At 41.1% G+C, this 25,238-nt stretch overlaps 1 protein-coding gene across 1 annotated transcript in view; it reads left to right on the top strand.

The window, feature by feature from the left end:
* The window catches only part of SHKBP1 (SH3KBP1 binding protein 1), a 19,632-nt gene extending 6,690 nt beyond the window's left edge, over positions 1-12,942 (top strand). Inside the window, exons 2-18 of the mRNA XM_073641479.1 lie at positions 177-230; positions 1,468-1,513; positions 1,716-1,789; positions 1,894-1,952; positions 2,035-2,115; positions 2,741-2,911; positions 3,254-3,344; positions 4,242-4,432; positions 4,570-4,685; positions 4,870-4,957; positions 5,123-5,239; positions 5,460-5,630; positions 6,779-6,934; positions 7,188-7,284; positions 7,375-7,559; positions 8,771-8,906; positions 9,495-12,942. Of these exons, the coding sequence (XP_073497580.1) occupies positions 177-230; positions 1,468-1,513; positions 1,716-1,789; positions 1,894-1,952; positions 2,035-2,115; positions 2,741-2,911; positions 3,254-3,344; positions 4,242-4,432; positions 4,570-4,685; positions 4,870-4,957; positions 5,123-5,239; positions 5,460-5,630; positions 6,779-6,934; positions 7,188-7,284; positions 7,375-7,559; positions 8,771-8,906; positions 9,495-10,047 (2,386 nt within the window). The 3' untranslated portion in view covers positions 10,048-12,942. The remainder of the gene's footprint in view (positions 1-176; positions 231-1,467; positions 1,514-1,715; positions 1,790-1,893; positions 1,953-2,034; positions 2,116-2,740; positions 2,912-3,253; positions 3,345-4,241; positions 4,433-4,569; positions 4,686-4,869; positions 4,958-5,122; positions 5,240-5,459; positions 5,631-6,778; positions 6,935-7,187; positions 7,285-7,374; positions 7,560-8,770; positions 8,907-9,494) is intronic.
* The last annotated feature ends 12,296 nt before the right edge of the window (positions 12,943-25,238 follow it).

Here is a 25,238-nt window from a genome sequence, read left to right as displayed (position 1 = left end):
ATTGCTCCTGGAAATTGTCCACTAGTCAGTTTAGAAAATATATTTTCATGTAATAGCGAAGGGTCATCTTCTAACAATTAGGGAACTTCCAAAGTAGGGACCCCCTTGAGTTATTAGTTGAGGGATTTACACTGTTTAACTGAGAAGGTGTAATAAAATGTCATTATCGTCCACAGGTTCAGCACGTCCAGACAGACCCTGACCTGGGTCTCGGACTCCTTTTTCTCCAGGTATTGTATAATATTCATTTTAAGACTTTTGCATTATTACATCTTTATTTAGGGGGTTCTGCTGTGATGTAAGCCCAGTATTTCTACTGAAGCCAGGTAAACTGTACTACTACAGCAAGACAGACATGCAGCCGTCCTGACAGCTTGTTTACAGCAGCTACATAGACAAAAAAATGTCCAGGCTCTGCCTCATTGACTCCTATAAGAGACATTTCTAGGTATGTACTGTGATCTGGGCAAAGGTCATTGTACAGGAGGAGGAGGAGGAGGTGAGCTGTGATATTACCTATTGTGAATGGTGGATCCTGTGTTACCTACTGTATGTATAGGTGAAATCAGTCATTGTACCGGAGGGGGTGAGCTGTGTCATCAGCTATTGTAAATAATGGATCCTGTGTTATCTACTGTATATTGAGGTGTTATCAGTCATTGTACAGGAGGAGGAGGAGGTGAGCTGTGACATCACCTATTGTGATTGGTGGATCCTGTGTTATCTACTGTATATAGAGGTGTTAGCAGCCACTGTAATACACTCTGTAATGATAATAATGATGTGATCTGTACTGACAAGGATGAATAAGTATGTTAGATTTTGTAGCCATTATAAAAATCAAAAGATTTAATTTTTTTTAAATTTAGGTAATGCTATGGAAAATATGATGACACTTTCTCTTTTCAATAATTTTTATCCTGAAATTGTGCAGTTTTGTCTCTGCCATGGAGTCTCACAGTAGGCTGACACTTGGTGTCCTGTGGAGATCACTTTTTAGCAGTTATCTCCTCATCATTAGAATGAAAGGTAACACAGGCTCCAACATTCCTGCTATATAATAGTATCTGCCCCCTTCCCCTCTCCCTGCATAGTGACCTCTGCACAGGTAACAGCATGCCACAACGCTCTCCCATAGAAGTGAACAAGTCATCCACAGGGTATTCATTTCTATAGTCCATGTGGCTGCGGTAAAGCAGATCTCTAAATGCTATTGATAGATACTCAGGCACGATGGCCGCCCCCATAATCATGTCCAGAAAATAGGATAAAAAAAATCTACTATTAGTAAAAAAGATTGTGTCAGTATCTGGTTTTAATTATGAAAAAATAATAATACAATCTCAATATTTTTGGGTGTAGCTCAGATTATGAACACTAATCAGTTATATAAGAATTTTTTTTTTTATTTTTGGCGACATTAATGCGTTTTTTCTTCCTTTTTTTTTCCTCTTTCTTACTCTTCAGCCTTCTCAGTGGCCGCATTTCCTCCCTAAAGGATGAAACTGGCGCGGTGAGTTTTTGTGGAACTTTTGCACAAATGACCATTAAAGTGTATTTGTACAGAAGTTTCTGACCGTTTCATGACGCATGAATTGACGGGTGAATATTTGATTTTTTTTTTATCAAATTGTATTGTACGGAGCATCAGAAAAGCTCTTTAAAGTGACCCATTGCAGTGTGATAATACCCATTTTGCCGTTTACTTTTGACAGATCTTTATCGACAGAGATCCCACAGTATTTGCTCCAATACTAAACTTCTTACGAACCAAAGAGTTGGATACCAGGTTAGTAAATGGAGGGAATGTATAGAGGCTCAGAGTATGATCTCACGCACATAGACAGTATCTGTATGTACCCTCGGGCCCTTTTCTTATTTGGTGTTTTGCAGAGATGTAAACAGTTCCCTTCTCCTACATGAAGCAGAATTCTATGGGATCACGCCGCTAGGTAACTTACTTTTTTTGTTTTGTCGGTCTGCTTTACACTAGAAAGAATTTTATCTAATGGTATATCTTTTTTTTTTTTTTAGTTCGACGCCTGCAGCTGTGTGAAGAGCTGGAACGCTCCTCTTGTGGGAGTGTATTATTTAATGGATACCTCCCCCCTCCAGGTAAGAAACTGTGAATCCTTAGGCTTTTTTTCATTTTTATCTTACTTTACCCCCTTGAAGCCACTTATGCACCACTAGGGGGCGTTCACTACACAGGAATTTATAAAGCTCTCATTAAACTTAACGGTAGCTGTAAAAATCTGTATAGTCTGAGCTCCCCCTAGTGGTGGCTGCCTGAAAAAATAGCGATCACCTAACCCTACTGCCGGGATTCAGGAACAGGCAATGGAAGATGCAACTTAAGGCCTGCATCGTCCCCTCTCAGAGTATCTAAAGAGCAGAGGAAATGTTGGGGTGGAACGCCTTGCCCAAACTTTTTTTTTAATAGTTTTTTCTCCCCCTTTCTTCATTGGGTGCTTTGGTTGGAGGATATAAAGGGGGAAGACCTGGCTCTCTCAGCACTGCCTGAAGTTGCACCTATGTGAAACGATAAAGGCCCCCATATATATTAGACTAAAAGCGCTGATATCGGATGGATCAGCTAATTATTAAGGGGGTCCTAAAATCTTATTAGATCTTTTGTCTCTGGATGTACAAATTCACTAGATGTGTCAGCGTCATTAGTACTTATTTCCTGCAGTAAGGAGCGACCGACTAAATGTGCCTTGATCATTATGTGTTGCAGTCTTTCCGGCCAAGAAGAGGAATCGTCACAGCGTGTCCGGGCTGCAAGTCAGCTCCCGAAGTGCAGGGAATGAGCGGGCACCTGTTCGGAGGAGTAACACTATGCCCCCCAATTTGGGGGGTGCTGGCATCCTTGGACGTTTGTTGGAAGAGAGGAGCTATGGAAATGGAGGTTGGTTGTTGTAATGTTTTTTTTTTACAATAGAGAGATATGGGCAAGTGTCTTACAGACATGGAGCTGTACATTTGTAAGACATGGAGCTGTACATTACCAATAAATGGATCCATGTGAACGTTGGAAGCTTGTACGAGGAGTCGCCCAGCCATATTACAAGGACGCCTGCTGTCAGATTGCACATATATCACATGCATAATACATTAGGTGGCAATGCAGACTACATACAGTATAACTCATTTGTCCCATGCATATATATCATGCAGAGATGATACAAACCTTCAGTTCTGCTTTATATTTGATATTGTACTGAAACTTTCTTGACTTGGTTTCTTCTAGGGCTGTCGGGTGACCCTGGCATGGTCCGAATCATTTGTGGACATCATAACTGGATTGCCGTGGCTTTTGCTCAGTTCATAGTCTGTTACAGGTAATGTTTAATATGGAAGAAAGTTAAATTTTTATAATGAGTGAAACCACGGGTGTATGCATCCGCCGTCAGGAGGCCAACACTAAGAATTACTGCCTAAGAAAAGAAAAAAGTTATCTCCTCCCCAGCAGGCTTCACCCGCCTAATGGTAGGCACAATTTTCGCAGCAACTAGACTGTCACATTGAAGCCCCACCGATATGCATTGGCCGCCCACTATCAGTCGCTGCTCCTCTGATATTTTTTACACTGATGTTTTTTTGTCCTGGAGAAAAAGTCATCGGGTTTTGGAAATTCAACAGGTTATGACAGGAGAGAGTTCAAAGCACCCACAAAGATATTCGACTGTTGGCCAAAATTAGTCTTAAGTGTATGGGGCCCTTAAAGGGTCACGGTCATTTCACACGTGTTAGATGTCAGAAAAAGAAACTTTAAACGATGGGGGAAAAAACAGTGAGTGAAAGGGCCACAGGTAATTCCACAGATTATTGCAGCTCTACTTTGTGCTAGTGATTGATAGGGACTGATGTCAGATCACCACCGATCACAACCTTTGACATCAAAAAATCATACGAATGTAACCAGGTGTTGAGCATCATGATATGAGGAAGATCGTGTGTATTTTAAATTTTATGATTTTTTTTTTTAAATGTTATAATTGAAACTGTTTTTTAATTTTTTTTTTTTTTAAATCAAATATTTTTTTATTGTTAAAACTTTTTTTGTAACACAACAGAGAAACAAATGAAACAACCCAACCAAAGAAGGGACCCAATCCCTATTCTGTCCCTCCCCCCACAACACATTGCCCTTTCAAACAAAATGTTTTTTAATTTTAATGGTTAAATTACCTTGGCTAATGGGGATTTTCTGCTATATATTTTTTTTTTTTTTTTAGAATGAAAGAGACATCTGGATGGCAGCTGATTTTCACTAGCCCTTGTCTGGACTGGTTTATTGAGCGGGTGGCTCTTAATGCCAAGACGATCGGAGGATCCCTGGGAGACCATGACAAAATGCTCGCCGTCTCTTCCTGCAGTGAGATCATCTTGTGGGCAATCACTGGTGATGGCACAGGAAGCGAGATAGGTAAGGCAGGTGTGAACAGGGCATTTGTAAATGTAACCATGTGCTCAATGGATGTTCTGGAGATTGCAGCGTTCTCTAATAAGGAGAAGTGCTGGGTTACGGTGTTGCTAGTAGTTTACAATTCTTATCTCTTTCAGGAGTTTTTAGTCTCGGGGTCCCGGCTGAAGCTTTGTTCTTTGTGGGAAATCAGCTAATAGCCACCAGCCACACCGGCAAGATAGGAGTGTGGAACGCAGTGACCAAACACTGGCAGGTGAGACTTATCCTGCTTACGGGACGACACATTTATCTTTGATTTTTACTTAATTATTAATAATTTATTTTTTTCTCATTACATTACATTAACATGCAAACCTAAATCCACATTGCAATATATTCACAATAAAATATAATCCGTTTCTGTTCTGACATTTCCCCGCTTCTCCATTTTGGGACAGATACAGGATGTGGTGCCCATAAACAGCTACGACACCGCTGGATCCTTCCTTCTGCTTGGGTGTAACAACGGCTCCATCTACTATGTAGGTAAAGTAAATGACTTTTGTTTTATTTTCGCTGGTCAATAATGGATAGGTAAATTTTTTTTTTTCATGTGTTGCAGAAAATGAAACCCAGTCTTATGACTTATGCGATTCCTTCTAGCCAGTATTATGTTTCTCTACTAACATATTGCGTCTTTTTTTTTTGCAGATGTCCAGAAGTTTCCTTTGCGAATGAAGGACAATGACCTTCTTGTTACAGAGCTTTACCGGGATCCCTCGGAGGACGCCATCACTGCCCTCAGTGTCTATCTCACACCTAAGACAAGTATGATATTGTATTCTCCCCTCTCCCCAATGTTTTTAAGCTTAAACTCAGAACGGATCCAGCCTCTCTCCAATGTTCCCTTCATGTTAAATCGTCCATAAAATCACATCTGACTTTTGTTATGTTGTGGAATAAAGATTTTCATTATTGACTTTTTTATATATTTAAATCCCACCGTGTGTCTCTTCTGACAGAATATACACATTACTTTCTTACACAGGTGACAGTGGTAATTGGATTGAGATTGCATACGGCACAAGTTCTGGAGTTGTCAGAGTCATAGTTCAGCACCCAGAGACGGTGGGGTCTGGACCTCAACTCTTTCAGACCTTTACAGTTCACCGTAGCCCAGTCACTAAAATCATGCTGTCTGAGCGACACCTCATATCAGGTAACTATTTTTTTTTTTATTTTTTTTTTGTGTGTGTGTAGTGTATATAAATATAAATTTGATTCACAATTTATTCTGAAAATTCATAACAAAACCTGTGAGGAGCTGGCCTTTGTCTAAAGACTGTTGGACCAATGGACGTAGAGTGGAATCCACAGCTCTAAGGGACACTGACTTTTTCCAGCACGAAGCATCGGTTCCGTCGATCTTATTGCTGTGTTTTATTAGAGATTTTGTTTGCTCATCAGTTTAAGTGCACTAATTTCACCTAGAAAGTGTTCAGCTTCAGGAATTGATGTTTCCATTCAGTGACAGTAAGCAGAGGAAGACTTGCAGGCTGGATCTTATGTATACATAAGGCCAGACAGGAGTTATGTAAAGCAATCATTCCATTACTCTCATCAGTGCCTCAGGGGCTTCAGTTAGCCATTGTTCTCCCAGTCACTAGTCCCATTGTGTGGATGGGGATAGTAAACCCAGCAGAGCCGTCACCACAGGGTGTCTCACATGCAGTCCCAGGTGATGGGGCTCGGCCTGAAGAAAATACCTCCACCAATGCATAACTTGTTGGGTAGTGGGGGGGGTGGGTGTTTCCCCAGGGTCGGGCTCAATTCCGGGGGGTAGCTTGGCGTATTTAGGACACGGACAAGGAAATGGTTGGGTTGTTGCTGGCTGGACTTGCATATACATGCTACGGTCATGGGATCTGTCGTGTGGAGGAGCATGGACTGGAACTGCAGACTATAATGGCGGGAGATACAAAATCTGTGAGCCAACAAAAAGTTGTGAGAGAATGGGTATTGCCTGGTACAAAGGCAGTGGAACTAAAGGCCCCAGGAGGGGGATCTTGTGGACTGGGAACATTGCATTATGACCATCTACCCCAAATTGCTGTAAGACTGTGAACATAAGGAATAAAAAGAGTTATCACATGTGAAGCGCCATGGACTAAATGGCGCTATAATAATATTGTTATCCTGCCTAGGTGATTAATACAGCCCACAACTTCAGATCTTCACAAGACCTTTGCACATAAATCTGTCCATATGGCTCTCATTGCTGTCTTTAGCTGTGTTTAATACTTTGTATATGGACTGTCGTCCTGTCACTATTTCGGCTGTAATCTCTGTACTTTTGTCCACACTCAGTTTGTGCAGATAATAATCACGTGCGGACGTGGACAGTCACCCGCTTCCGTGGTATGATTTCTACCCAGCCTGGATCCACACCGTTGGCATCTTTCAAAATCCTTTCTCTAGAAGACATTGATGGACACGCGGGCTGCAGCGCAGGGAATGATATTGGTAATGGAAGAATTGCACTGTGCATAGTCAGAAAGATACTGTAACATTGCTACGATTAACTGTGTTACCTATGGAAAAGTTTAGAAATGCTCGTCATCATTTATGCCTTCCTTTCAAATCTATCTTTATTAATTGAGACAATCTTACTGACCTTAGAAAAATCCAAAGAGTTTGGTGCCAGTCCTTAGCATGAACCAGTGAATGAATATTATTATTATTTTTAGCTTTTTTATATCACATTTTGATATTTCAGGTCCCTTTGGAGAACGAGACGACCAGCAGGTTTTCATTCAGCGTGTTGTCCCCGATTCTAACATTGTCTACGTCCGTCTGTCTTCCACTGGAAAGAGGTAATTCCTTTCTATAATTCATTGTGACTATTATTTGGAGATCTATTTTGTCTATTTCTCCTGGGGTTAATCGCACCTTGTCTTTTGCAGGATCTGCGAGGTGCGTTCTGTGGATGGTACCCCTATTACTTCTTTCACAGTTCATGAGTGTGAAGGATCTAGCCGGATAGGTTCCCGTCCCAGGCGCTACCTGTTCACGGGGCATGCCAGTGGTTGCCTCCAGATGTGGGATCTTACCACTGCTATGGAGGTGGCGAATAAGGGTGAAAATAGAGGTAGGAGCTTTCTCAGGCATCACTAATTCACTATCCATCTTTCTGGTCCGTAAAAGTTGTTAATCCACTTTAAAATCTCTTTAAAGGGAACCTGTCACGTGATTTGTGCTGCCCAAATCATGTGCAGCAAAAAATCAGGGAATCTGAGAATTTATAGATCTTTTCCCAGCGCCAGAGATCTGTCAGATACCTGGAGTGGCGCTGGGAGAAGCTGGCCTAGGGCGACGCCGGACTAGTTATGCCTCTGGCTACGGTCCTCGGATGGATCCTCTAACTTTAACTTTATGTTCTCTGAAACACCAATGCGTGTTTTGGGCGGCATGAATCAAGTGACAAGTTCCCTTTAACTTTACCATCCTATTGTAAGCTCTGCGGAATCTTGATAACTACCCCCTATAGCCTTAGAAAACGATGCCTCATTATTAGGTCCATGGCTTTGCACATTCTAGAAATTCATTTGAACCACCAAGGGACCCTGATGAAATGGTGCAGGTATATGAGGGAGCATTGACTTTGACTATTTTTAGATCATGGTCACCTTTTGACTTGGGAAAAATTGATTTTGACATATATTAGTGGTTACCTTATTAGTTAACACAAGAGCATAAGTTTCAATCTGCAATATTTATTATTTTCAGACTCCCTGTTATGCAGATGCAAGTTTCAGATTTTTCTCTTATGGGAGTGTCTCTCCTAGTAATACAGGCTGGATGTGATGCCTGTGCTTATCCAGGGGGTTGTTGTCTTAATCCGCTCATACATCAGCACAGCTTCTATCCTGCACCATTTTCCTCTCCAACTTATTTTCTCGGTCCCTACCTAGACTGCAGTAGATAAAAGACTTACATACACCCTGCAGCAGCAAAATGGGGGACATTTTATAATGAAGTCTATAAAGTTGCATTTAGGAAGAAAATTGACAAAAAAAAAATCTGTGTGAAGGTGTACTTGGGCTTTAAAGTAAGGCGCCCACTAATAGCTGAGAAGAAATTATCACAATATATTTAAAGTGTCTTCAATTCTGATTTCTCACCTAGTCTGCCTTCAGGTGTGGAGACGCTAGTACGCACTTGGTGAGGCAACAATATATTGTCTGACGAGTAATAAGCACAGGTCTAGTAATGCTAATATATGCTGGACAGTATACTAATTATTGGTACCTGTGCCCCATAACCAACTCCTAATTTTTCCCATTTTCTCCTCCCTTACAGCGGAGCTGGGGGGTCTCACTCAGGATGAGCTGCTGGAACAGCTGGAGCAGTGTGACCTGGCGCTGACTCGTACTCCTGAGATGAGCCCGGCCACATCGTTCTCTCACACTGTGAATCCTCGTGCATCCATATCCAGGTACGTACTGTCGGTATAGGATAAAAGCTATATGTAAGCTGCACAATGGGATCACCTACACGTCCTCTTGTCCTTGACTTTGCACTAAATATGTTTAGTGTCTCGGGGCTGTGTATGTATCGGTGCAAGACATTCTGGAAATCTGCCTGCAAAGTGCAGCTATCGGGAGAAAATGAACTTTTTTCCCCCTGTGATTCGCCGGCTTTCAGTCATGGGGGTGTGCATGGAACGAGCATAGTCACTGCTCACTATCCTGTGAGCGGCGGCTGTAATCATGTCTCGACACTGACATCTCGCTCTGCACAAATGCTCTGTAGAGCCAGCTGTCAGTGCTGGGGCGTGCCTTAGGACACTGCTCGGTGACTGTTGCCGCTTCTTGTACCGCCCCCATAACTGAAAGCTGGAGGTTCCTGGGAGGAAAAAAAGTTAATTTTCTCCCAGTAGCCGCTCTTGCAGTGAGGTGGCCAGGAAGCATTATAACGCTATTAACTTGCAGATTAACCCTTTATCTGCAGGTAAATAGCATTTTCCAATGTGGAGAGGTTCCTTTTAATGTCTTTTTAACCTGTTTATGAATCCTTCCTGCAGCTTACAGTCCCAGCTAAGCGACGTCCCACGTGATCGTTTCTCAAGGCTCATGGTGTCCTCGTCACATCATCGCCCTCAGGCTGTAGCTGTTCGCCCCGCTGAGGCTTGGGCTTCTCTGTGCAGTTTGCAGCCGCACCTCTTAGGAAGCTTCAATTCATTGCACAAGTCGGACACATTGCCCCGTTCCAGCACAAGACCTGGCAAAGTTCAGAACAACCAGCTAAAAGTAGATGCCCAAGGTTGTAATCCGACATCTCCTCATATCAGCGGCAATTTTGTGGAGCGCTGCCAAGAGCTGGCCCGTTCCACAGAGTCCCACCAGTCTGACTCCCGTCGATCGAGCATCGACGTGACTGCCAACAGAGTCAAGCCATCACGGGGCTCCGCATCAGCGAGACGGCCGGCCTCTCCGGCACCCCAGCAGCCGCCACCTCTGTGCATCGCCCCATCGCCATCTCCTCAGTCCTCTGCAGCAGTATTCGATATTCCTACACCTTCACCATCTCCCCCTAAACCCCCACCGAAGCCCAGACTGAATGAGACTTCTTTCTAAGAGTCACAGCGTAAACGAGAAGCCACAATTAACAAGTGAAGATCATGTGGGCAACCATTTGATTTCCTCCCGGATCTACTTAAAGTATTAAAGGGTTTGTCCAGCGTCGCTCATTTCTGCAACTGTCCTATTCGAGATCTGTGCAGACATGACTTCATCGGAGCCCCCGGATGACCCCTACAAGTGTATTCATTGCCATTAATATCGACTGGAAATTCTGTTCCTTTTCCACATTTTTCATTTATTTATTGTGGGTCCACTTTTATAAACTTTTATTCTTACATTATACTCATTTTACTAGTAGACGAAGCAGCAGCAGCAGCAATACTGAATCAAGTCCCAATTTTCCACCTTTTGGATTTGTGCCTTATTGTATGAGCCTGAGCGGGATTACTCAATGCTGCCTTTTCCAAGTGCCGTTCTGACTGTGACAATGCCGGATCATTGAATTAAGGCAATATTTTACATCCAACCTTTTATACAATCTATACAATCACTGTGATCGACGCGCACAGGGAATCATCGTACTGTACGTCTGCCGTCTGTTGGCATCATCTCGCCATTGGCAGAGTTCGGCACATGCATAGGGATATTTAATTAGTATTTTTACTTTTTATTCTCTGGATCATGCCACTGATTGGTTGCAAAGAATTATAGTTTGGAAATGGACATTTTGACTTTTCAATTTTAAAGGGGATGTCCAGTATATGTTATTTTTCTTTTAGCTGAGCTGTAATACCAGACATGAACAGTTGACAGGTGTGGTGCTGTTTTTGGGGAAAAAAAGCATGTTTTTCTAATTCATTGAAGAACTGTAGTTGACCCAAAAGATTCTCAGGACCCTGGTCCAGTGGCCATGTCAGTAATCTGTTGCTGCTGTATCAGAGCACTGCAAACCTTCCTGCAACATGCCCAGTGACGCCTCTATCGTGCATACACCATGCTGCAATGTATTGATGTTGCAATGGTCTACTAATTAGAAGAGGCACTGTGGATCTCTCGGGTAGTAGGGGGTTACATGTGGCTCTAGTCCAGTGGCCCCAGGCTACTGACATGGCTGCTGAGTCCTCTATATCTTTTTTTGCTCAACTTTATGAAGAACCCTTTACGTGTTACCCTACCTAAAGAGTGCCTCATCCAGTGTTTCTATATTTTTGGTCAGTTTACCTTGCAACCCTGAAGATAGTGTACCTCCATCGTCCATGCCATAACACACACTATGTTTTCAAGTTAAAGCTACACCCAAGTTTAGACTACGGAAAATTTGATTTTAGAGTAATTACACGTCCCTGGTGATCTAGGACTGTTAGGGATTATGGCATGGCATTCCTGGTGGTTTAAGGTTGTAAGAGGTTAGTCTCAGCATTCCTTGGGTGGTCTAAGGTTTTAAGGAGTTAGTAATAGCATTTCTGATAATCTAGGGTTTAAAGGGATTAGAAATAGTATTCCTGATTATCCTGGGTTGGCATTCCTGGTGGTGGTCTAGTGTTGTAAGGGCTTGGTATTGGCATTCCTGGTGGTCTAGGGTTGTAAGGAGCTTAGCATTAGCATTCCTATTGATCCTGGGTTGTAATGGGTTAGTATTGCCATTCCTGGTGGTCTAGTGTTGTCATGGGTTAGTATTGCCATTCCTGGTGGTCTAGTGTTGTCATGGGTTAGTATTGCCATTCCTGGTGGTCTAGTGTTGTCATGGGTTAGTATTGTCATTCCTGCTGGTCTAGTGTTGTCATGGGTTAGTATTGTCATTCCTGGTGGTCTAGTGTTGTAAGGAGGTTAGAATTAGCATTCCTATTGATCCTGTGTTGTAATGGATTAGTATTGCCATTCCTGACGATCCTGGGTTGTAAATGGGTAGTATTCGCATTCATAGTGGTTTAGAAATGGTATTCCTGGTGGTCTAGGGTTTAAAGGGATTTATATCTGCTTTCCTGATGGTCTTGGGTTGTATGGGTATCAGCATCCCTGATGGTTTAGGATTATAAGGGGTTATTTCATTGCATTCACCTCCCTCTTCCATCTCCATTACGTCAGTGACTAGATCTAGCGTTTTATGAACCGTTGAATGTCGGGTACCTTACTTGCCTCTGGTCACTGACTCTCCACTTCTACAGCTTTTCCGTCCTCCAGTCTTTTCTGATCCCTCCCTCCCCATCTGCTGTCTCCTCTTATAATTGCACTTTTCAGATTTTGCAATATATATATTTTTTAATTTAAAATGGACATGAAAGTGTTACAGATGCGTTTGCAACAGGCAATGTGTTTTTATATTGCGCCCATTTTTAAGTGCTGTTACTGATATTTTAAGCTTTAGGATGAGCGACCAACGAACTTTAGTCTGGTGTTATAAGAAGTCTGTATGTTGGGGGCTTTTCTGAGCAAATGTGAGGGTCTGTGTTCCTTTTTCCTATGCAAAAATATGTGAGCGACTTTCAGCAGAGGAAAGAAGGAAAAGTTTCCGGAACAGGAACATAGATCTCAGACGTAACAAATCTATAAAAGGGAAAATGAGACACTTTTAGGATCCAATTTATAACTTTGCACTAGAAAACTGTTGCAAAATTTTTGTACAACACAATTGCGTCTTTTGTCATTTTTACACCAGCTTTTTGAAAAGTGGCTGGAGTTTAGATACAAAGGTGCGTGACCAGACAAAGTCATCATCCTTCTGCTTGACTGAAAGTTGCACATTTGGACGTGTCGAATAAATTGCGGCAGGAGCGACATCACATTTTCTTTCATTTATGCATTAATAGATCGTCCTCATTGTTGCAGAACAGGAATCTGTAGACCAAATATCCTGTACATAAAAGATCTCTTTGCCACTCTTGAGAAGTGGCGTCTGTTCAGGACAATGCATTGCATTAATAAAGCTCAGTGCCATTAATTTTATTAAGAGATTTTATTTTTGTTTTTTTTGTATTTTGTCTTGATACTTTTGTCTCCTGACTCTTTTTTTTTTTTCTAAAATATTATTAAAAATAAAATAAGCTCCATGTATGGTTTTTCTTTGTATAATTTTACACGTCACTATTTTTTTTGGTTTTATAAATATAATTTGCTAAATGTTCAGATTGACCAGAAACGTCTTTCCAGTACTATATTACCTGCCACTTGTTAGTGGATACAGCACATCTTCTATATTGGTATTATTTGCAAGTTCAGAAGGTGCAGGCGCACACTACTCCCAGAACCATGATATTCCCAACGGTGGCAAGAATGGCAATCCACATCCAAACCGTTTCGCAGGTAATTCTCCCTCTGTCTACGGGATCTGCTCTGTGCATTGGTCCAGTGCTGAGCGTGGAAAGCGAAGTCTGGAGAGACAGGTCCCCGTTGTAAGAGGCGTATAGAAATAGCCCACTCATGGCCGAAATCTACAAAGACAGAGCGGACAGTCCTTGACGATCGTTTTGTATATACTAAATGTACCAGTGCCTCATGTGAGGATTGACCTCTCCATATCACAATGGCAGTATTTACCAGGGGAACCTCTGACCTTCCCAAATTGCAGGACCTCAGTTTGCTACACACCACTGACTCCCGCTTATCTCCCATTGTAACAAAGGATGTAGAGCTGATGCTGAGCTTTCTAACCAGTCTTTTACCTCACCCCAGAGATGGACTCACATTTACACTGCTCAGTATGGATGTATTTTGTCCTCCATGCTGCTTCTTTCTCTGTGCTAAAGAGCAGAAATCCCTCATGTCTGTGTGTTGTATACATGGCTGCTAGTCTCCTCCCTCCAGCTCAGAGTCCATTGCTAATTGAGAGGTAGAGCCTGCTGAAGGGAAACTGGTGAAAATGCAATATACAAGTCCTATAACGGCCAGATATGGTTATTCCTTTGTATACACACTATAGTTTATTCTGATATGTTAAGTACAGTTACCCTTTAAAATAACTGTGCTACTTTCTAATATACACCCAGTGTCAATTCTGCGTTTAGTCAGAGCCTGCAAGCATGTGAGGGAGATAAAGGTGAATTTGTGATGCACAATGGGGACCATAATGCACAATAGCATGTTACTGCCCCATTTAAAAAGCCTACTTTTATACAGCGTCTATATTTTAGAAGTGTTTAATCTCTCAAAAGTGGAATACTACTACTGTGAAACCCCCACACGACTGCCCGCATCAACTCTGCTAGCAAGGAAGGCAAGTTTCTACTAGGTATTATAGTGATCCGTAATGGTATTCTTGACCCAAAATGTCAAAGAATCCTCTGGACATATGTTTTAAAAAAAATTTCGATTGTGTAATTATTCACTATTACAAGATCTTACCTCATTTAATATAATGGTAATCACGATTCTTCGTTTTATAACCATAATAATATACAAAAATATAATAAATCTATCCTTTTATAGTCCGAGCATGAATGGTTTGACACTTAAATCGACTGTCCACTTTAGAAAAGCCTTTTGAAAATATCAGAGAATTCTGAGTTATTCGAGGGGTCTCTTGTTCAGGACCCTCATTTATTAGCTACAGTGGAGGGCATCTTTATCGAATATTTCTTGCTTTGGCGCACCAGCCAAGTCCGTGAATTACATGGACAGCCCATTCATTTCAATGGATAATTCTTCATCTCCCTTGTGGTGGTGCTGCAGGAAAATTTAAAGGGTTATTCCAAAAAAAATCAATCGGATCGGGGATAACTCGCTAACGGCTGAGGGCGAGCATGTGCATCTCCACTTCCATTCAGGACTCCGATTACCGATCGCTGGGGGTCCCAGTGGTCAGACCTGCAGCGATCAGCAAGTTATCCCCTATCCCACGAATAGGGGACAGCTTGATTTTTTTGGTAGTAACTTTTACCACTTCACCCTCCTCCCCACAGATAACAGCTGCTTACTAAGTGGTCCCAGCAGTACCCTATTGCCAAAAAGGGATCATGCAAAACGGGCAACCCATTTAACGTCTCCAGATAGATCAATGATCCAAATTTGGGGGTTTAAGGTATGAGAATCTCCCTGAAAATATGCCACCTAATTGGTTGGGATCTTATTGTCCAGACATGGTATATGATGATTTCCTTCCTACCTGCTCATCCACCAGTGAAAAATCCATTCTTCTATCGTGCCCTGATGCCAGTCACAACAAAGCATCTGCTGGTATAAGCAGGGAACAGTCCATCAATCCAGTGTAAGTAATTGTATATCAGTAGTATCGCTCTCGCTGGAGGCGAATCCGCCCATCCCAGTGTAATCGCAGCCCGTGTGCGCAGGGAACGAGACTTTAATTTGTTAAATCTCTCCAGATGTTCAGGGGCTGATTGTGTTTTGTTTGCCAATAGGATTAGAACGTGTATTTATGGCCTCTCGAAATGCCTGATCCTGGCACTGTATCCATGGCACAGAGGGCAGAGCCCAGAGGACGCTGTGATGAGACATGATGCTCTTGGACTTGATTCAGTAGATCAGAAAAATAAAAACTCACCTATTAAATGCAGGACAGAGACAGGAAGACTTTTAAAGGACTTTCCTCGAGGGCAGAGGAGGACATACCATTGGTGTAACCAAGGGCCTGAGAGATAAAGGGGCTGCCACCATCTCCAAAGCAGCAGAAAAAGCGGTGGATTATGAATTACTGGACTGCAAAGGGCCCACATAATGATCCTGCACACTTTTCTGTCTCTCTCTAACCCTGTTTTAGGAGTATGTTCACACGTGACGCAAAAAGTCGGTTTGGAATCTTGCTAGTCCATGACAAAATCTCCATGTGTTACAAGCAGATTTTGTCACAGATTTCCTTGCGGATTTCACCTTATGCTTTTGCAAAAGAAGAAATCTCCTATAAGAATTGACAGGTTGCATAATTAAAAAGCAGGTCAGTTTCCACATGGATATTATGGATGTGTAGACGCATCCATTTTACCACTACTGTAATCCGCTGCTGAATTTCCACTCCTCAAATCCAGAAGAGCCCAAATTTACAACACGTGAACAAAGCCCCTATGGTTCCAAATGATTATGCATATTGGATTTAAGTGTCGTAAAGATGTAATTTTTTGTTTTTCAAATAAACTCATAGATGGTTTTACAGTGTGTGTCTCAGGGTCTTTGAATCAATGATATCAATCTCAACCACCTGTGATAATTAGTTTGCCAATTAAACCCAATTAAAGGGAAAATACAAAAAAAAGGATGTTCTTCATTATTAAGCCGACCACAGGTTTCAAGCAATATGGGAAAGAAAAAGGATCACTCTGCTGCGGAACAACATTGAATAGTGCAATACTGTGGACAAGGTATGAAAACATTCAAATTTTCATGAACAAAATAGGTGTGATCATTGTACTGTGAAGAGATTTGTGGCTGATATAGAGCACATATGGGATTGTGCAGATAAAGGGATAATGAGGAAGGTTTCTGCCAGACAAATTCCTTGAATTAGGAGAGCAGCTTCTAAAATATCATTACAAAGCAGCAAACAGGTATTTGATGCTGCTGGTGCCTCTGGAGTCCTGTAAACTTCAAGATGTAGGATCCTCCACAGGTGGCAGTTGTGCATAAACCTACTATTTGGCCACCCCTAAACAGTGCTCACAAGCAGAAGCGGTTGCAGACATACATGAAGACTAATTTTAAAATGGTCTTCTTTACTGATGAGTACCGTGCAACCCTGGATGGTCCTGGATGGTTGGTGGAAGGCCACCATGTCCCAAATAGGCTGCAATGTCAGCAAGGAGGTGACAGTCATGTTTTGGGCTGGATTCATGGGGAGAAAGCTCGTAGGCCCCTTCAGGGGCCCTGAAGGTGTGAACATGACCTTGGCAAAGTATATAGAGTTTCTGACCAACCACTTTGTTCCATGGAAGATGAAAAAAAAGAACGGTGCCATCTGTAGCAAAATTAACTTCATGCATAACGCCTAATGCCCCATCTCCTGCTGCAAAGAAAACATCAGAGTCATTGGCTGCTATGGACATAAGAGGAGAGAAACTCACGGCGTGGCGACCATCCTCCCCTGACCTCAACCCTATTGAGAACCTTTGGAGTATCCTCAAGATAAAGATCTATAATGGTGGAGGAAAGTTCACATCAACACAGCAGCTCTGGGAGGCCATTCTGACATCCTGCAAAGAAATTCAAGCAGAAACTCTCCAAAAACTCACAAGTTAAATGAATGCAAAAATTGTGACGATGATATCAAAGAAGGGGTCCTACGCTGACAATCAACTCGGCCTCTTAAGGTGTTTTTGATTGAAAAATTCAACAAACAACACCAGAGGTGTGATTGGGACGGTATAAAAAATCCACATGTGCTTTTCATTACACTTGTGATTTTTTTTGATCGAGGAAACCTAGATCTCACGGAGATAAAGCTTCAGTCACACGTCTGGTTTTTGTATGTACTTGAAAATGAAATTTGCAAATCGGTCAGTTTTTCATCGTTTTTGGTGCATTTCTCCATTCTGCTCCATCAGTGTGTCATCTGATTTTTCTCTTATAAAAAAAATGATATATACAGTATATATATAAAAATAAATATATATGTAATAATGCCTATAGACTATAATGGGTGCCTGTTCTGTCTGCAAAAAAAAAAAGGAACACATAAGCAAAACTCAGACATGTGAATGGGGCGTAAATTGTGGCAATCTGGAAGCAATTTATTTCCCTTGTGTTACTAAAAAAATAGTAGACTATATTAACTATTTGCATTTTATTGCAGTTATTTTTCTTTTGTTTTGTCTTATGGCATTCGCTGCCATTTTTTGCACAATATTCTTCAAAATGGCACAAGCAGTTCATGAATTTGTCGCAAAATCAAAAATGTTCTTTATTTTTTCTTTAACTTCTTTTTGCGACTTTTTAGCCGAAAAAAAGTCCCAAATCCTATTTAAAAAAATAGTGTCAAAATGAAAACTCTGCCAGAAACCTTACTCCAGGCAGTGAGATTAATCTAATAAAAATGCGACATTTGGTAAAAATCGCATTTCATGGATCTGTCTAATACATCTGGATAAGCAAAGTTCTCTGGAAATTTGAAAGACTGGGAAAATAAGACACAAGACTTAAAAAGTGGCGCAAAACATATAGCGAATAAAAGGCAAATACTAAAGGCACTAAAAAAAGAAGCAAATTACTCCAGAAAGGTGGAGAAATTACAATAACGAATCAGGACCAATATGTGCATCATCCAAGCTGCATCTAAAGTAGGGATTGGGACTGAGAATTAAGGCCGCATGAGAGCATGTAACGTGTTTATCCACAAGGGGGCACTTTAGAACCATTACTGAGGTCTTATGATATTCTACACTGTGTGCAGAATTATTAGGCAAATGCGTATTTTGCTCACATGATACTTTTTATACAGGTCGTCCTACTCCAAGCTGCATAGGCTTGAGAGCCAACTACCAATTAAGTAAATCTGGTGACGTGCATCTCTGTAATGAGGAGGGGTGTTGTCTAATGACATCAACACCCTATATAAGGTGTGCTTAATTATTAGGCAACTTCCTTTCCTTTGGCAAAATGGGTCAGAAGAGAGATTTGACGGGCTCTGAAAAGTCCAAAATTGTGAGATGTCTTGCAGAGGGATGCAGCAGTCTTGAAATTTCCAAACTTTTGAAGCGTGATCACCGAACAATCAAGCGTTTCATGGCAAATAGCCAACAGGGTCGCAAGAAGCGTGTTGGCCAAAAAAGGCGCAAAATAACTGCCCATGAATTGAGGAAAATCAAGCGTGAAGCTGCCAAGATGCCATTCGCCACCAGTTTTACCATATTTCATAGCTGCAACGTTACTGGAGTATCAAAAAGCACAAGGTGTGCGATACTCAGGGACATGGCCAAGGTATCCTCCTAAGATAGCCAAATCTAAAAAACCCCACTCCAACTTCCAAAAATATTAAGCTTGGATAGTTATGAGTCTTTTGGGTTGATTGAGAACATAGTTGTTGATCAATAATAAAAATAATCCTCTAAAATACAACTTGCCTAATAATTCTGTACACTGTGTAAGTTGGGTCTCAGGACCCAGACCCCACTGATCTGCTTGTAATTATAAGGGTACTAAAATAAGAAAAAACTTACTTTTTAGGTTAAAAGTTCACTTTATTATGTGACCTAGTCACCGCTCTGGGCTCTGCTGTGACAGATCTCATTGCTTTATTAAAATATTCCTTCATTTTATGATAATCAACTGATTTTACTTTTTGAGTTTAGAACTATTTAGAGTTTTTTCTCCTATACAAGAGGTTATAATGCTCCATTTCCTGTAGTTATATCATTATTTTGTGGGATCTGTTGACTTTCTGGTAACTTTCTTTCACCATATGATTCAGACTGCTTCTATGTTTCTAGAAGTTCTTTTTCCATTGTTACTAAGTGGGTGTATATATATATATATATATATATATATATATATATATATATATATATATATATATATATATACAGTACAGACCAAAAGTTTGGACACACCTTCTCATTTAAAGATTTTTCTGTATTTTCATGACTATGAAAATTGTACATTCACACTGAAGGCATCAAAACTATGAATTAACACATGTGGAATTATATACTTAACAAAAAAGTGTGAAACAACTGAAAATATGTCTTATATTCTAGGTTCTTCAAAGTAGCCACCTTTTGCTTTGATGACTGCTTTGCACACTCTTGGCATTGTATTGATGAGCTTCAAGAGGTAGTCACCGGAAATGGTTTTCACTTCACAGGTGTGCCCTGTCAGGTCTAATAAGTGGGTTTTCTTGTCTTAGAAATGGGGTTGGGACCATCAGTTGTGTTGTGCAGAAGTCTGGTGGATACACAGCTGATAGTCCTACTGAATAGACTGTTAGAATTTGTATTATGGCAAGAAAAAAGCAGCTAAGTAAAGAAAAACGAGTGGCCATCATTACTTTAAGAAATGAAGATCAGTCAGTGCAAAAATTGGGAAAACTTTGAAAGTGTCCCCAAGTGCAGTTGCCAGAACCATCAAGCGCTACAAAGAAACTGGCTCACATGAGGACCGCCCCAGGAAAGGAAGACCAAGAGTCACCTCTGCTTCTGAGGATAAGTTTATCCGAGTCACCAGCCTCAGAAATCACAGGTTAACAGCAGCTCCGATTAGAGACCAGGTCAATGCCACACAGAGTTCTAGCAGCAGACACATCTCTACAACAACTGTTAAGAGGAGACTTTATGCAGCAGGCCTTCATGGTAATATAGCTGCTAGGAAACCACTGCTAAGGACAGGCAACAAGCAGAAGAGACTTGTTTGGGCTAAAGAACACAAGGAATGGACATTAGACCAGTGGAAATCTGTGCTTTAGTCTGATGAGTCCAAATCTGAGATCTTTGGTTCCAACCACTGTGTCTTTGTGCGACGCAGAAAAGGTGAACGGATGGACTCTACATGCCTGGTTCCCACCGTGAAGCATGGAAGAGGAGGTGTGATGGTGTGGGGGTGCTTTGCTGGTGACACTGTTGGTGATTTATTCAAAATTTGGAGGCATACTGAACCAGCATGGCTACCACAGCATCTTGCAGCGGCATGCTATTCCATCCGGTTTGCGTTTAGTTGTACCATCATTTATTTTTCAACAGGACAATGACCCCAAACACACGTACAGGCTGTGTAAGGGCTATTTGACCAAGAAGGAGAGTGATGGGGTGCTACGCCAGATGACCTGGCCTCCACAGTCACCAGACCTGAACCCAATCGAGATGGTTTGGGGTGAGCTGGACCGCAGAGTGAAGGCAAAAGGGCCAACAAGTGCTAAGCATCTCTGGGAACTCCTTCAAGATTGTTGGAAGGCCATTTCCGGTGACTACCTCTTGAAGCTCATCAAGAGAATGCCAAGAGTGTGCAAAGCAGTCATCAAAGCAAAAGGTGGCTACTTTGAAGAACCTAGAATATAAGACATATTTTCAGTTGTTTCACACTTTTTTGTTAAGTATATAATTCCACATGTGATAATTCATAGTTTTGATGCCTTCAGTGTGAATGTACAATTTTCATAGTCATGAAAATACAGACAAATCTTTAACACTAGGACTACTGGACTCGTGACCCCGCCTAGAACTACTGAAAGGAGTCATTTTGACTCCTTGCTTGTTTTCGTTTATTTTTAGAGTTTCATTTGTGGTTATTTATTAATAATTATATTTTTTGTAATGTATTATTATTGTGAGATCCAACAGTAATGCTTTTGATTGTTTTTTTTCTGCTTTTCTTATTTTTCTACAGAAAATAACAATTATAATAGACGTTTTTCAAACATTTTTTTTTATTCAAGTGCACACATATAAACAACAACTGAAGAACAAAAAGCAGAGAAAATGTAGGTGGAGGAGCATAAAAATGAAAATATGGCGCAGAATTCACCTTCTAAACATTTGGTGTTTCGCATTTTAGGCATTGCCTTTGATTTATGGCAGTACATTGCCCACACAAAGACTTACCACAAGTCTTACAATTTCCGACAGATCTATTTTTCTTGCACTTTTCTTTGATCTGGCAAAATTTTGTTTGAACCATCACTTCTGAGCATGTAGAAACTTGGGACGTGGAACCCTTTTCCCTATCTGTGACATAAGGACCACTCAACTCTCTCACAAGCGTTTGCAAAAATGCCTTGCGTGACATTTTTTGGTGGGTAATCTCCTTGAATATTATCCATGCATTTATACCCGCAAAGTCTAAGGCATTTTCAAATGCATGAACAGGCCATCTCCTTGTGCATGTTCGTGTGGTATATTTTCGTGCCATCTGATCCACTACATCTACTCCATATTTTGTTTCATTGTAAAACTTTACCGTTTCTGGAGTTTTTTTAGCGGAATCAGACGCAACAACAACATCTGGATGGACGGAACTCAAAATGACAACATTTTTGTTGGGCTTTCCTTGATATACTGTAAGTGTAAAATTGTCTTCATTTCTAAACACTTTAGGGTTGTACAATTCCTCTTTCATGGATTTTATTTCTTTAGGCACTTCTCGCCTTATCTTGTTCAGTGTTCCCACGATGGTTGTTCCTTTGCTTTTTAGCTGTTTAGCTAATTTTACTGAAGTAAAATAATTATCGGTTGTAACATTGCGACCTTTTTTCAAAAACGGGTCCAATAACTTCATTACCACATGGTCAGCTAAACGGTCCTCAGCACGGCGTGTGTCATCTTTGCCTAGATAAGGGAAGCCATTTGCCAGATATTTGCTCCTCTTATCAACAGCTAGCCAATATTTGTGGCCATATTTATCTGGTTTGGAAGGCATGTACTGCGTGAATGGACACCTAGTTTTGCTTGGGAAAAGTTGCTCATCCACCGTTATGTATGGGCCAGGTTTGTAACACGCAATACAATTTTCAATAAACCTGTCCCACACAGTAGAAAATAGAGCAAACTTGTCCGTTTGCAGTCTCTCCGATCGAGTAGATTTCTCATCAAATCTGAGAAACCTCATAATTTCAACAAAGCGGTCCCTAGACATTGTCGCTTTGCAAAACGGTATTCCCCAGTCATTACACCAAATACTGCTAATCGAGTGACGGTTCGTGCCAGATATTCCACGAGCATAGAATATCGCAATGAATGCATCTAGCTCCTCATCAGATAGAGTAAACTGTAAATTATTGTTCCTGCATGCTTCTGCAAGCGTACAGTTCTTTATATGTGTCAATATATATGAATCAAAAAATAAACGCCATGCGCTCAAAGGACTATCGATAATGATATTTCTTCTGGCGTATCCTGTAGGGCCAGGTGCTTCTCGAAGAATATTTTGGCTGTCACGCCTACCAGGCAAGTGTTCTCCAATTTCAACAGGTTTCCATTGAATACCATCCGCTGAAACTAGTATTCCTTCAGATTCGCCTTCTCTGGTGTTTGTTGTTGCATTACCTTCGCCGCCATCGTTATCTGTTGTTCTTTCATTTCTGGGACGTTTTGCTGATTTTTTCTGTCCACGACCAGGAGGATGGTCACGAGGCAACATAACTGCATGAGCCCGATCCCCAGTTGATGTGCTTGGAATATCTGTAAAAAAGTTGATGAATATTTAGAATTTTTGTTTTGTAAGGGTCCGTGCACACTGGCTGGATTAGCGGCGGAATATCCGACCGGATATTCTCACCACAATCCGGCCCGTACCTGCCCGCTCAGGTACAGAGCGGAGTTTCATACCTGAAGCTCCGCTCCGAACCCCGGGCTGGAGCCGCTGTCTGGGACGGAGCCGTGCTCGCGCGTAAGCAAGCGCTGCTCTGTCCCTGACAGCGGCTCCAGCCCGGGGTTCGGAGCGGAGCTTCAGGCATGAGCGGGCAGGTACGGCCTGTATTGCGGCAAGAATATCCAGATGGCTATTCAGCCAGAATTCTGCTAGTGTGCACAGGCCCTAACTCAGTGTGTGGAAGAACAAATAAATACACATAACTACTTACCTTCTGGATTTGTTCCTTCTGAGTCTTCAGATTCACTTGATATGTTCTGAGGAATGAAATCTTCATCACTGTCAGAATCAAATACATGTTCCTGCAATTCGGATTCCGATTCATCCTCCGGTATGGATTGCAAAGTAGCCAGAATATCCTGAGGCTTTATCAAACGTCTTCTCTCCATATTCCTCACAAATTCCATAATTCTATATAGTTCCCTGCTGAAAAATAGAAATGAAATGAAAACTAAAAGAAATAATAACTGTTCTGCCACCTTCAAAAGTAGGTGGGCTGAATCAGTTGACAGACAGCTAAACTATTTCATAACAATTCATACCTGTATGAGTCTTCAGAGCTCGTATGTCTGCGTCTGTTCTCTTTGTCTCTTCAGCTGAACTGAAAGTAAAGTTACTATCCAGAATACTGTCTCCTGCTAGGACCTTAGAAAAACACCACCCTTCATTAGCATAAGATAAGAGCCTAGAGTAAACAAGCTATTTTGTTCAGCATTACACAGTAATACAAGCAGGTAAAACACAAGGAAAATGTGAAAAGTTGACATGTAAATTGAACTACATCTATATGAACATCAGGGTAAATAAGACAGAGTGAAAAAATTATGCACAAAACTTTATAGCAACATTTAGTGACAAAAGGACCTCAAAATATAGTAGGGAGTCAAAATGACTCCCTTCAGTAGTTCTTGGTAAATTTTGAAAAAAACGCGCAAATTTTTCACCAAAATTATTTATTCTCACAAAATCTTTTTTCACATCATATTTGAGGAAAAGTCACCGAGTTTCAAGCCGGAATTCTGAAAAATGTAGTCACAGAAGAGAAATAAAAAACGAAAGGAGTCAAAATGACTCCATCAGTAGTTCTAGTGTTAAATGAGAAGGCGTGTCCAAACTTTTGGTCTGTACTGTGTATGTATATATATTTATTTATAATTATAACATGTATTTATTATTTATTTTAAGGATATATTACATTCAATTGGAGGATTAAATTCCCACTATGAGTTTTTGGTGAGTTTTTTTTTACGCTGTATATTTTCAGTGGGGGGGAAATAAAACACAGCTTCTTACTGTTACAGCAAAGTGAATAGGATTTATAGAAATCTCATACCCACTGTGCTTGCTTTTTTTTTTTTTTTTTAATTCAGCGTAAACTGTCCTGCGGTGCATGTTTGAAATCCGCAACATGTCAATTTCTCTTTCGGATACGCTGATTTTTATATGCGGATTTTTCCCCATAAAATTTCATTAGACGCACAGAAAACTCCGCGTATCAGCAAGGGAAATTCACATGTTGCAGATTTGAAACACGAACCGCAGGTCAGTTTATACTGAATGTAAAAAAAACACAGAGGACAGGAGATTTCTATGGGACTTGTGCACACGACTGTGAAAATTGTGAGTGTGCTATCCATGGTTTTTACGTATAGCACTCATCCCCATGTTATTCAATGAGGCCGTGCACATGTGTGATTTTTTTTTTCCTTGCACTAAGTGGTCGAGAAGTAAAACTAGTGCAGCATGCATGATTTCCTCCGATTCTGGGATCACGCTCGTCCATTTAATTCTATGGGTCCATGGAAAACATCGGACTACACTCGGGTGACATTCGAGTGCGGTCCGATTTTGGTGGAGAAACTTTTTTTTTTTCTTCACCTCTGAGAAAATCGGATTACACTCTGATCAGATTCTGATTAGAGTTTGGTTGGCATAATCGGACCGATTTTCTCAGATCTGGAGAAAACTTTTGCATGACCTTAGTTTAAGTCCCATCTATAAGACTAAGACTG

Source organism: Phyllobates terribilis, unplaced genomic scaffold (genome assembly GCF_046119375.1).
Source record: "Phyllobates terribilis strain yellow unplaced genomic scaffold, ASM4611937v1 Scaffold_7__3_contigs__length_470593459, whole genome shotgun sequence".
Classification (NCBI taxonomy): Eukaryota; Metazoa; Chordata; class Amphibia; order Anura; family Dendrobatidae; genus Phyllobates; species Phyllobates terribilis.
The sequence above is the reverse complement of the archived record's forward strand: the minus strand, read 5'-3'. Positions and strand labels throughout refer to the sequence as shown.